The sequence below is a fragment of the Mytilus trossulus genome, chromosome 1 (genome assembly GCF_036588685.1).
Source record: "Mytilus trossulus isolate FHL-02 chromosome 1, PNRI_Mtr1.1.1.hap1, whole genome shotgun sequence".
Classification (NCBI taxonomy): Eukaryota; Metazoa; Mollusca; class Bivalvia; order Mytilida; family Mytilidae; genus Mytilus; species Mytilus trossulus.
Window position 1 is genome coordinate 13,115,962 of NC_086373.1, and position 12,569 is coordinate 13,128,530.

General features: G+C 33.3%; 1 protein-coding gene and 1 long non-coding RNA gene across 6 annotated transcripts in view; one reads left to right on the forward strand and one right to left on the reverse strand.

Moving 5' to 3' along the window:
* Nucleotides 1-12,569, reverse strand: part of LOC134715704 (uncharacterized) — a 44,103-nt gene that overhangs the window by 23,857 nt on the left and 7,677 nt on the right. For 2 of the 3 annotated variants that reach the window (XR_010106797.1, XR_010106795.1), the window contains exon 2: nucleotides 588-639. This is a non-coding gene — a long non-coding RNA (uncharacterized LOC134715704). Of the gene's footprint in view, nucleotides 1-587; nucleotides 640-5,518; nucleotides 5,618-12,569 lie in introns of those variants that run through there. The other variant, XR_010106796.1, reaches the window with a different exon arrangement.
* The window catches only part of LOC134715610 (tetraspanin-18B-like), a 47,445-nt gene that overhangs the window by 4,272 nt on the left and 30,604 nt on the right, over nucleotides 1-12,569 (forward strand). Inside the window, exon 1 of one of the 3 annotated variants that reach the window (XM_063577914.1) lies at nucleotides 11,505-11,755. The exons of the other annotated variants lie outside the window; for them this stretch is intronic. Coding sequence (XP_063433984.1) covers nucleotides 11,696-11,755 — 60 coding nt within the window. The 5' untranslated portion in view covers nucleotides 11,505-11,695. Of the gene's footprint in view, nucleotides 1-11,504; nucleotides 11,756-12,569 lie in introns of those variants that run through there. 3 annotated transcript variants of the gene reach the window in all.

Sequence of the window (12,569 nt, forward strand, 5' to 3'; positions counted from 1 at the left end):
GAATGCTTGTCTTTGTTCAGAGTGTCCTTTTTATTTAACTTTATCAATGACATCAATATTTGTCCAAATCCTTCGAAATTGTAGCTTTGCGCCTGGCATTTGCACATATTTACAATTAAGCCGCTTTTGAAATACACGGTCGTAGTTTTGTAAATGTCAGTACTTACACGAAGGTGTTATACAGGTTTTCAGTAAAAATTGAAACATTTTGAAAATGACCCTGATGTAAAAATTAATTCAGAAATTGATCAACCGGTTTTCTGAAATGTCGAAAAGACGCTGAAAAGGCAAAGATGCTTGTTATTGAATTTGTTTTGAAGAATATTAAAATATTGATGCACATTAAATGAAAGTTTCTTCAAAATACAATATACCGAGATTCCATTAATTCACTTGATTGTACAACGTTGAAGATGAAAAGACGGTGTAATATCTAGCATGTTTAACATTTACTAAGATATTGCATTTCTTATGCTTATTTAAATGGAGAATTAATAACGCATGTTTTGGATGTATGATCGGTGTCTGTCTAATCATGTAAACAATTTATACCGGTTCTGTACATTAATGAGAAACATATTGCATACCTGCTTCATCTTTATAATACCAGATGAGATCTTTACCTTTTCTTCATTTCACCTGCAACATATGAAGAAGTTTTTTTAATATACACTGCGTTGTAAAATGTAATCTGTACTCGATGTAAGAAACCCGAGAAAGAGCGTGAATAATTAGTAGAAAATAAAAGTAAAACTATTTAGAAATCCTCTTAATTAATTTCGCATATTTCATAGATATTGGCTGAAAGAAGTTCCAGTTGATAAGAAGAACAAGACTTTGAATACATTTTTACTACTTATTTAACAATAATGATCTAGTTAATTTTCGTTCATACTTATTTGAAAATGTTATTACAGCTTTGAAGAAATATTCTATGAGTTTTGGACATGTATTTGCACTAGTCTGCCTTTAATTTTAAAAACAGTTTAAAACAGAAATAAAATAATGCATCTTATAACGATTGAACTGGTGTCAAAATCATGACAGAGTTTTCTGTTTCGCTAAAACAGCTGTCATCAGAACTACTTGAGAGGAATGCCTCTTGTATGGTTTATATGTATCCTCTATGGAAGATTGAATGTTACACAAACAATGGTGTATAAACAGCTCATCACATTATTAGTAAAGACAATAATGCATCCCTAATTCTAGTACAAAGTCATTCATATTGTCATCATGTAACAAGTGAAACACACATTTGTCTGAGAGGTCTACATAACTATGCACTCTGTTTTTACAAAAATGTGCAAGGATAGGTATCTTGTTGAATAATTTATTGTTGGAATGAGGCTGCAACTTTGTATTTAAAGAAGATTTTTTTAACAAGCTAATAACTTATTTTTCTTCGACAACAGGAGAAGAATTATTAATTTTGTTCACAAATTATAATTTTTTATCCATTCATACACATAGAAAATGAAGTGATGTAAATGTGCGAGCACATTTTTGTCAATAAAAACTTAAAAAGATAAAAGTCATCTTCACTTATACTTATACATATACATATGTGGTAAGGGTTACTCGGTTCACATGAAGTAAGTAGATAATAACAAAGATAAATCTGGTAAAAAAAAGCTTATGTGACATTTGAGTTAACAACCTGTTTTTGTTTATATTAAGCAGCTGTCTTTCGATATATTTTTAATGTGAGTTGCATTGATTTCACGATAAACTTAAAGTTCCAGAACTCAATGTGGGATCTGTATGCCCAATAAGGTATCATTACAAATTATTGCAGCAGAATGCATTTAGTGTGTAGATAAAGGTAGAATCTTTGGTTAGCTTGCGTGTTAGTAAAAGTCAGTTTATTAGGTATACTACCTTCCCTTCGGATTATTCTAGCCTAGACTTGCTACAATTCCCTTTCTATTATTTCTCTCTTACTAATTTATATGTTTACTGCTAAGTGCCAGGCTACTGATTGCCCTTGGAGAAAGGCCTTCTTCCTGCAGATGTCAGTATAATTGTAATCTCCTAGTTATAGCAGTAAAATTATTTACGTTCGATGTATGCAAAAATTCAATTTCGTTGCTTTTTTTACCAGTAATAGTAGTAGTATTCATCATTATAAACTTAGCGACAGATTGAAAGAATTTGGCCAACTTTCATATTTCAAAGAAAAGAACGTATATAGAAATATCTTGTTTACGGAAGGGATAAATTATCAATTTTGTAAAACCTTACAACATGCTTATAACGTTTTCAACAAACAATAGGCATTCATTTGCAAGAGCAACTGCATGTCGATGTAGTTTTTCAATTATTGATATTAGACAAACTTCATAAAGGGGCATGAGGAGGTACTAGTTGATACAGGAAAACATTGCCATCCGATGTGAAGTATATAATATCCTTTAACTTCACATTCTGGTATATAGATGATGTCTTCTCACATAAATAATTCAAAACGTGTTAATTCTGTCTTATATCTTGAATTATCTATACATTGATAATGATGGTCAATTGAGAACAAAGTTCAAGACAAAAGAGATGACTTCAGCTTTCAAATTGTGGCCGTCAGTCAGTTTCTCTAATCAATAGTCCAGCAGATCCTGAGCATGGATTAAACAACTCCGAGTTGAAATGATAATACCTTTCCTGTCTTGATTTCCCTGACGAAGGGTCTCTGCTTACATTGAATGTATTGAACCAATGATTTCTATGGGGTTGTCATTTTGGTAGTTTTACGGGTGCTCTCGTGAGTTGGTTGACCGTTATGGAATATGTGTCCGTGACGTCTTGTTTAAAAAGCCTTGTTTATAGCTAAGCACTGTAGTATGTATATATGGACACTTCAGCACTGACCCTGCATAGAACATACCATTCCGCCGCGGCATACATGTAATTATTCAAATCAAATACAAAAGAGACGTGCCACTATTCGATTCAATTAAATTTATGGTAAAATGGCCATATCCTGTAGTACGTTTCAACAAGCTAGCGATTTTCAGTATTTTAAAAGACATGGCTTGTTCTTGACCATAAGCCATTTTGTACTCGTAATTACTACGTTTTAAAACAATATTCGCCTTAGGCATAAGACGTAAGTTATCAAATACATCGGAATCATGACTATGAAAGTGTGAGCTCGGAGCTCCCTTTACACTCATTTAGTTTACAAATACACCTGTACAGATAAAATCCATCTTCAATTACTATATATATATAGTACTTTTAATTAAAACTTCAACTTTATATTTGGTCTGCACAAGGATTTGTATAGTTAGACTATACAAATCCTTGGTCTGCATAATCATACCAATATAATCTAACAGATGTTTTAAACAAATTTCTGAAATGCTCATCATGCTTATTGTTGAAGGCCGTACGGTGAACTATATTTGTTTTAAATTTCTGTGTCATTTTGGTCTATTCGGAGAGTTGTCTCATTGGCAATCATACCATATCTTCTTTTTTATATCAACATGATCAAAGATAAACACTATACAGGCGAGTTATTTATATGAATCCACCCGGCGCTTTTATGATTTATTTTACAGGTCTAGTACACTTAATTTTGAATCCGGCATATTTTTTTACAGCAATTTGTGTGTTGCATTGCTAAGAAATTGTATTGGTTTTGATATAATTGTTGATTTTTATTAATTTTGAATCAAATTTATATTTACAGAATTTTAAATTTACAATCACCTTTGTCACAGAAACAACAGTACATTGATGTTTTCATTTCATTTTATATTCGTTCATTATTAAACTTACTAAATATGTGCACCGTAATTCAAAACTAAACATGGAAATTCGCCCACAATTCTTTTCTGTGCGTTTTGGTTTCCATGGTAAAGCAAAAAGTCTACACTGCACTCTCGTAAAATTCCATTTAATATGTATCTGCGTTGTTGTAAATCAGCAAAGCGAAAGAAATAAGTAACATTTCTTCTATAAATGTCACTGGAACATTCAATTTGAAATTGAATCGTATATATATCTTATTTTTTCTCTCATTAGATTGTATTTCCCCTGTACTGCACCTCCGAGTCTGCAATTGATAATTTCTTTTCCGATGACACAATACACACATGCAGATCGATATGGACGTCAGATTGCCTAATGTGTTTAATTCTAACATGGAAATTCCATGTTTTAAGCCTATATTTGTAGAACTTAGTGATTTCTGTGTATTGTATTGTATCAGTGCAGTGAGATGGTTTTATTCGATGTTGTTTATCATCATGTAATGGTGCTGATCCTCGGTTTTATGTACAAGGGAATTGTAATAAATAAATCAAACTATATATATAAGAATGTTGCAAGTAATCATTTTCAGATTATAAGATATACCTGGGAACAGGTCAATATATATGTTCCTGGATATACCAAAAGTGTTACTATACACTCAGACTATACATGACATACAGGTTGCAATGGACTATTTTCACATGTGAAAAAAATCATAACCCTGACGTCATACAACTCTATATTTGAATCAAGACGAAGATATGGTTGCTTAATTCTGTGAGTCAGAGTAATAAAGAGAAAAATAATCCAAAACTCAAATTCGAAAATCACTTCAACTCGTAACTAAATATTCAATCTTTCCTGTACTGTAGCTGTACTGTGCTGCGGACGAAAGATGTATCTCCACGTCTTCTTTTTTTATGTCTTGACCACAAAAAACGACTTAGGTTTTCTACGTCTTCATTTTCTTGCGTGCATATTCTTAGTTCTTTCTATACACGTTACACCATGCAGTAAGCTTCAAAAATCCTCCGATTCAAAATTGTAATTTCGTTTTATGTTACTAGTATGTACGAAATTGACGAAAAATAGCTGAGAAAACTACTGCAACATGTATTTATGAGCATTCATACTTGAAAACAAGTTTAGATTATTCTTCGTGGGTTTAAATTTCACGAATCTTATTTGCTTGTGCGAGGGTTAATGTTCGTTGTTTCCAATTACAAACGAATAGCGCTTTTGTTGGTCCTTATCTTTAAGCCACAGTAAGTAGTTCATATCTCACGTTCAAGACGATAACAAACACAGATGAAATCAGCAATCGCTTTTAAACGAAAAACTTTGCTAAAGGACACCACTTGATATGCAAATTAAAGACCACATAGGCGAAATAATACCAAAATTCGTCAAAGATACATTGCATACACTACTTTAAACTTGATCATTCATATATATACACCATATACAGAGTCGTGTAGCTAAGATTGATTTTAAAAGATACAATTAAGACAAATGTATATGTGTAATTAATTGTTGGTTGCTTAACGTACAGTGGCAAATATTTCATGCATGGTCGGGACAATTATTAGATGTATATGTGGTACACGTTAAAATAAATCGATCTCTTGGTCAATATAAGGAGCTGAGAGTCAAGGGAAATGAGATGTATCCTGGAGGTTTTTAGATCCTTAAAATATATAAAGCACAATCGGTTACCTTAGAAATCAACACTAAAATAGATTCTTGAGTTAGTTATACTTACTTAAAATCTGCGCAAAGGAATGCTCATATAGGTTAAACCCGTCTTTATCTTAAATCAATCCCAAATGTAAAAGCCTTAAATGGGTCGATGACATTCTTTCCTACGAGAACCCACAGTCCAGTAGCAGAGAAATTGCTGTAAAAGGGTTCGATATAAATGAAGGGTCGAAAACGGAACAGAAAGTCATTTTGATAAAACTGTTTAAAGTCGTGCCATGATTATGTCGTAAGTACACTATGGCAAAATTAAAATGTCAGAACTGGTATGAGATCTTTTAGTATTCATGAAACAACCAAATACTAAGTATCCACAAAAACTCTCTAAGAACGGTTAAAAAAATAGGTGTAAAAGAGTTTCAGATCAAATTTCGGTCATTCAGCACAACACCATAGTTTAATTTTAATTTGTAACGATTCGTTATGCAATTATATATCAAATATACTATCATCGGGATCAGATGATAAAAATCTTCCATAAATTCGCGTGGATTTCAAAATATGGTTATGGCAAATTTAGTGAAATAACTCAGCGGTATTGAGAGAAAATGAAAAAAAAAAACAGACACAGACGGCCTAGTTGACGCCAAATAACCGCTAATAACTGACATTGGCCTTTTTGACAAATCGATATAGAAAATCGTATCTACAAACATTTTTGTTGATTTTAAATGATATATGTATTCAATAACCTTCCCGTAACCAAGAATAACAACTTGTCAAGAATATTTCACATATATCAATGAATACACATATCTTTACCAAATATAAGGAATACTATATTCTGCCTGTTCAGTCGTAGTCGTTTGTTGATGTGGTTCATATATAAATGTTTCTCGTTTCTAGTTTTTTTTTTTTATAGATTATAGACCGTTGGTTTTCCCGTTTGAATGGTTTTACAATAGTTACTTTTGTGTCCCTTTTCATTTTACTTTTCGGTGTGAGCCAAGTTCCGTACTTTGACCTATAATGGTATTTCTTTCACAAATTGTGACATTGATGGAGAGTTGTCGCATTGGCACTCATACCACATTTTATTTAGGAACATTTTGCTGTTGAAATATGCACGATATAGTCTAACAAAAACTAACTAATTCCGAGTTTTCTGTACGAGACGTGTTATCTAAATAAACTTTGTCATAAAACATTTACCGTCATAGCCAATAGTAGGTCAACTGAGTTGAACATTAAAACTTTGAACTGTAACTTTCGTCAGACATACAAGGCCACGGAATCAAGATTAGGGAAACCGGGTTTTTTTAAACTTTTTTTTCGATTCGAGCGTCATTTGATGAGTCTCTGGTAAACGCAACGCGCGTCTGACGTATATACAAAATTTAGTCCTGGAATCTATGATGAGTTTATTTCCAACATAAATGCCAAGTTCTTCAATAATATAACCATGTCTTTGTCTTTAAAAAGATGTCGTATTTTATTTTTAATTGTAAGTTTTGCCAGATATACAAGTACATGCATGGAATCAAGATAAGGGAAACGGTTTCGAACATTAATGTCAAGTTCCTTAATAATATAGCCATGTCTTTTGTTTAAAAAAATGTCGTATGCGACCTGTCGAATATAGTTACTAAAAAACATATAGCAAGGCACTTATGTTCTTTAACTTCGTTATAACCAGAAGTGGGTTTTGAAACACAATGCTCAATTGCGAGGGTAAACAATCAACAGAACACTCACCTCAATGTGAATTAACCCTATATACTCTCAATTACAATAATTGAACGCCTGTTTATTGATTTTCGCAATAAATAAGACTAAATGTTTAAATTGAGAACTTCAAATTTATTTTCGGTATTGCCTTTGAAGTAATACATGTAAATGCAAACAAAAAAATCGTTGTCAATGATGGATTCCTTTCAATAAAACGATTTCACGCAAAGCAAGTTGACCTTATTGAGTATACAGGTCATACAGAGTATTGAAAAAATAACGTTATATTGATTTGTAAAAAAGCAAGCGTTTTCTCTATGAATGCTCTGGAAATAATATTACTTTAAAGAGGATATCGACCAAACCAAATTAGACATTTACTGCTTTACCCTTTTTTGTTGTACATAGGTTCCGGAAGATGAAATGCATAATCAATTCTCTAGATGAAATAGTAAAAAACACGTTGTAGTTTATAAATTTGATGGCGTTATTTATTAGAAAGAGGGCTTCCAAAATCACCAATTAAGTATTTGGTATCGATTTAATACAGATAGAAAGATAAGTGTTATGTTGGAGATGGATATTGTCTCCAAGTGACAAGATAATAGATGGAAGCTTTATTTTTGTCTTAACTTAGGATTCGTTTGAATGATTTAACCTACGAAGAGGTACCTATTACAGTAAGTCTCTTTTATATTCTAGACATCAAAACGATACAGGAAAACATTTATCACATATCTTTAATACATACTATAGAATGTAATTATTGAGGATTGCAATGATTCAAATTATAACTATATTGATTATTATAGCAGAGCTGTCATCGAGGGACAGCTTCATAAAGCTTTTATAATTCTTTGCAGGAACGGCGCGCCTAATTAGCTATGGTCATAAGTATTAATCTGAGGGCGAAATTGTTCCAATCAAAGTAGGTTGATCTAAAAATATTCAAGCCAATCGTCGGAAAAATTGGTCAAGTTTGCATCAACATCCATAATTATAAACTGGACTGGTTATGAATTTAAAATAACCCCAAGTAAAAAGGGTACCAGTCAAAAGTAGAAAAAAATGAAATTACTGTTTCAAATCGTTTTATTACAATCAAAACAAAATGCCAATACACTATGTGATAATATGTACACCAAAGTGACCATTTTAAGGAAATAATTTAAAACTGTAACTTATATAGTTTATTTTAGTTGCGATGATGTTCATCACGTCCAGCATTGCCAGTCATGTTATAAATGCCTGTATAAATATTTATACCGTGACAAAGCAATACAAAAGCCAACAAACAGAGACAGAGTGATCTTTAAATTAAACATGGCTGAAATCTATTTTATATAAACTTATTTATTTATGTCTACCCTCCACAATGTGATTTAAAACTGTCTTGTAAATCAAATTTTATCCTATATTGCAATAAAATGGCGGTATGGAGCATTGCAGATACCAGTATATTCTGAATGTTTGTGTACGTGGGTAACTTCAACTTGTCAATACAAATTAGACAAGTTAGCTTGAACAATCTTCACCCAACTTGGTCAACGAGAGGATAACCCCAATTGATGAACAGGATAAAAGGTCGAGCCAGAATCATGGACCAGGGACAAATCTTTAAAAAAAATGCAATCTTATTGGCGTGCCCATGCATCATGAAACTTCTACTTTATTCCGGTAGAGACAGTATTATATGTATATATCCATACAGAATCTTTGTGTGGTCTTATCACTGAACTAGTATATATTTGTTTAGGGGCCAGCTGAAGGACGCCTCCGGGTGCGGGAATTTTTCGCTACATTGAAGACCTGTTGGTGACCTTCTGCTGTTGTTTTTTTATTTTGGTCGGGTTGTTGTCTCTTTGACACATTCCCCATTTCCATTCTCAATTTTATTTTAATGTATTTGTATCAATGCTCAGTATTAGACTGTATCATGAAGATGTGAAAATATGACAGAAATATGCGAAGCAAACGACTGTGTGCTTGCATCATCCATTTTTGTTTGCAGGTCATAAAACACTGATAACTTGTACAAAAAATCTGTACAAAAAATCTGTACAAATTATAATTTGTACAACATTACAACTTGTACACAACATATATATTGATTTTCAAGAGAAATCAAAGGTTGCTCTGGAGTTCAGAGTTTAACTAGTTTAAAAGATACCAGTTAGGGGAGGGTTGGTGCCTTCAAACTAGTTTTACCCCGCCGGTGTGTATAGGTAAGAAAATGTGGTATGAGTGCCAACGAGACAACTCTCCCTCAAAGTCACAATTATAGGTCAAAGTACGGTCTTAAACACGGAGCCTTGGTTTACAGCGAACAGTAAGCCATACAGGTCCCCAAAATGACTACTGACAAACAATTCAAGCAGGAAAACAAACGGTCTGCTCTATATAAAAACGAACGAGAAACACATATTGCACACAACAACACTGAGTCTGTCTCCAGTCATGAGCCTGTAATTTAAGGGCCGTTGTAAGTTACTGCAAGTGTAACATATTTGTTATCGTTCATCAATGTGTACATTCATTAGGCCGTTATCTTTCCAGTTTGAATTGTTTTACATTTGCCTCATGTCGGGTCCTTTTGTAGCTGACTATATATATGCGGTATGAGTTTTGTTATTTGTTGAAGGCCGTGTGGTGACCTATGGTTGTTAATTTCTGATTCATTTGGTCTCTTTGTCTCATTGGTAATCATACCACATGTTCTGATTTTATATTAACAGCATGATTAATCTAAATCGAACTTGGTTCACCAAACTAGATGAGGGTAACCCTTCAACTTACGAAGTAAATGTAATGGGCTCAAGTAATAGCTTGCCAACATGGCATGGACTTTACAGCTTGTAATAGAGTATTCTTTATTTAAATTGGTATACCTAATCCGCATAAACAGAGGCCGACAAGAATTGACTTATAAGATTGATCGGTCAAGAAAGGGTCAAGGGTCTATGAGTAAAAAACATTTTCAAGAAACTACAGATTTAGATATTAAGGTTGAACTTGAAGTCATTTGCAATGCAAAAATGAACAATTAATGTTCTGTCTGGCAGTTAGGGATCCTTTCTATAAAAAAAAATACCCATAACTACTGGGACTTGTCGGCTGTCCATAATCAATGTACTAATATGCTAAAACTTTTATGGGGTAGAACCAATGGAAGTGCACGATTTTTTTTATTTTTTTTGGTTTTATTTGTTTAGCTCCGATGCAGCTCGACCGGCGGTCAGACAGATATATACAACATAATTCATATACTAGTACTCTAATAATAATTGGTCAGGCTGGCAAATCAACGTTTATAGTGATACTTGTAAGACAGCCAACGTGACGCATTTATGATATATGTAGCTCCATAAGGGCCCCTCCCCTAAACCAACCTATAAATAAGACTTTTAGAATAAGTGAAAAATATTTCGTTCGATTGAAATTGATTTTGTATATTTATAACGGAAATATAAACATCTTTAGAATTTCCAAATAGTTTATTGCCTTGGAACAATCTGGACTGTCTCAAGTTTAGCTGATTTAAAGTCGTCTTTATAAATCGATGTTGTTTAAAAGTGTGTTTTGTATTTCCGTTTTCCCTCTGTTCAACTTCCACCCCGTTTAACGAGTGTCTCATTTTTCTAAACAAAGTCAGCATGTCAGTTAGATATGTCTAATATATTTATGGTCCACTCCTTCTTTTTTTCTATGGATCCACGTTTTAAATGTGATATCTGGTCGCATGCTCTCCCGCACACACAAAAAAAACCCACTAACATGCACAGAATTACATTCAAAAACATTTGATCGTCATGATATTTTTTTTCATATAGTATGCCTCCGTGTACCAAATATCTTTCTGCGGGAAAATCAAAACTTAAATGATTGCCATATAACTACCAAAGAGAGATCACACGAGTCCCACACGACACACATAGACGTTTATTTCGTCTTCTGGGTGAATAGTTAAATTAGTTGTATAGCTTTCTTTAAAAGTATATGAAATGTGTATATGAATAATATAATTCAATTATATTAAATATATGAAACGTCTTCGTGCATAGTTAAAGAAAACCCTTATACAAATTCGTTGAATGCAGTAGTGATCAGCTGTCTGTTATAAGACTAAATGGATGAAAATCTGATTTATCTTGTTAGAATGCCACAGTTTATTTCAAAGCCCCATATTGCCATGGTGAGAGATTATATGTCTCTGCCATGGTCAAGAATTTCCCGGAAATAGTACATTTCCATTTAAAAAAATCCCGCCAATAAAACTTTGCTTCGTTGCTTATTTTCAAAATGACGTTTCCTGTTTTTGACACTACTATCAAAATGTTGTTTCCATTTGATATATTCATATATAAGGGTTGCGTATCATCACATGTCACCATTGTACAACACACTTGACACTGTCCGATAAACTCCTTGAAGAAGGCTTAAATTATTTCTACTGTATGACTGCTTTATTGTAATGAATAGCTTTTAAAATGGTTTGAAATAAGACCAAACTGAGATGTCAAAATCTGAAATCTATTATTACGATGCTTACAGTGCAGAGCCAATAAAAATGAAGGTATGGGTAGTTTACTTTTACTATAAGATATCCAACAGATCTCTGGACTACCTACACAGGCACTTGTTTCTAACCATTGGAAGGTCGAGTCAACTAGCCATATGAATAGAGTAGTCGACCTTCAATGGATAGAAACAAGTGCCCTTTACTCCCGATGCATTTTTATATATAACATCGAAATTAATGGGTTTTGGTTCTTAATAAATCTTTGTTGTTTTGGTCAAAGCAACCTTATACAGACACAAACAAACATCCTTTAGTAAGGGGAGATGTGGAACTCTAGCCAACCGTCCTGTCTTGCAAAGAGCTATTTTTTTTGTATTCATTATTGTTGTGACTTGGCCCCCTTTCGTGTTTAATGCGGGTCTATCGTTGATGGAGGTGTTTAAATTAAGTCGCTCCGACGTATTAAGTTTGGTACTTGTAATACTTTTTTAACTAAGTTTGTAGCAAGGTAGCCAATTACTATATACGGGACAGGCTGGCCCGTAGTTAGGATTTTCCAAGGGGGTTATTTGGACTCATGAACTCGACTTTAACAGTCACAATTTGAACAGAACGTTGACATTTACAGTGCTTATTTGGTTTTAAAAGGGGTCGTCCGAACCCCCTGGCTGCGGGTATGCGGGATCGGGTCTCATCCGGTGAAGTCAAAAAGTGAAACAGGCCCTACCATTACGATATCGCCCCAACATAGATCAACATACTGTTCAATTTATGAATCTTACAAAATCAAATAATCGCGCCAAAAAACTTTATCGACCTCCAAAGGTGAAGAGCTGTCATTATATATTATGTCAAATCAAATGTGCTA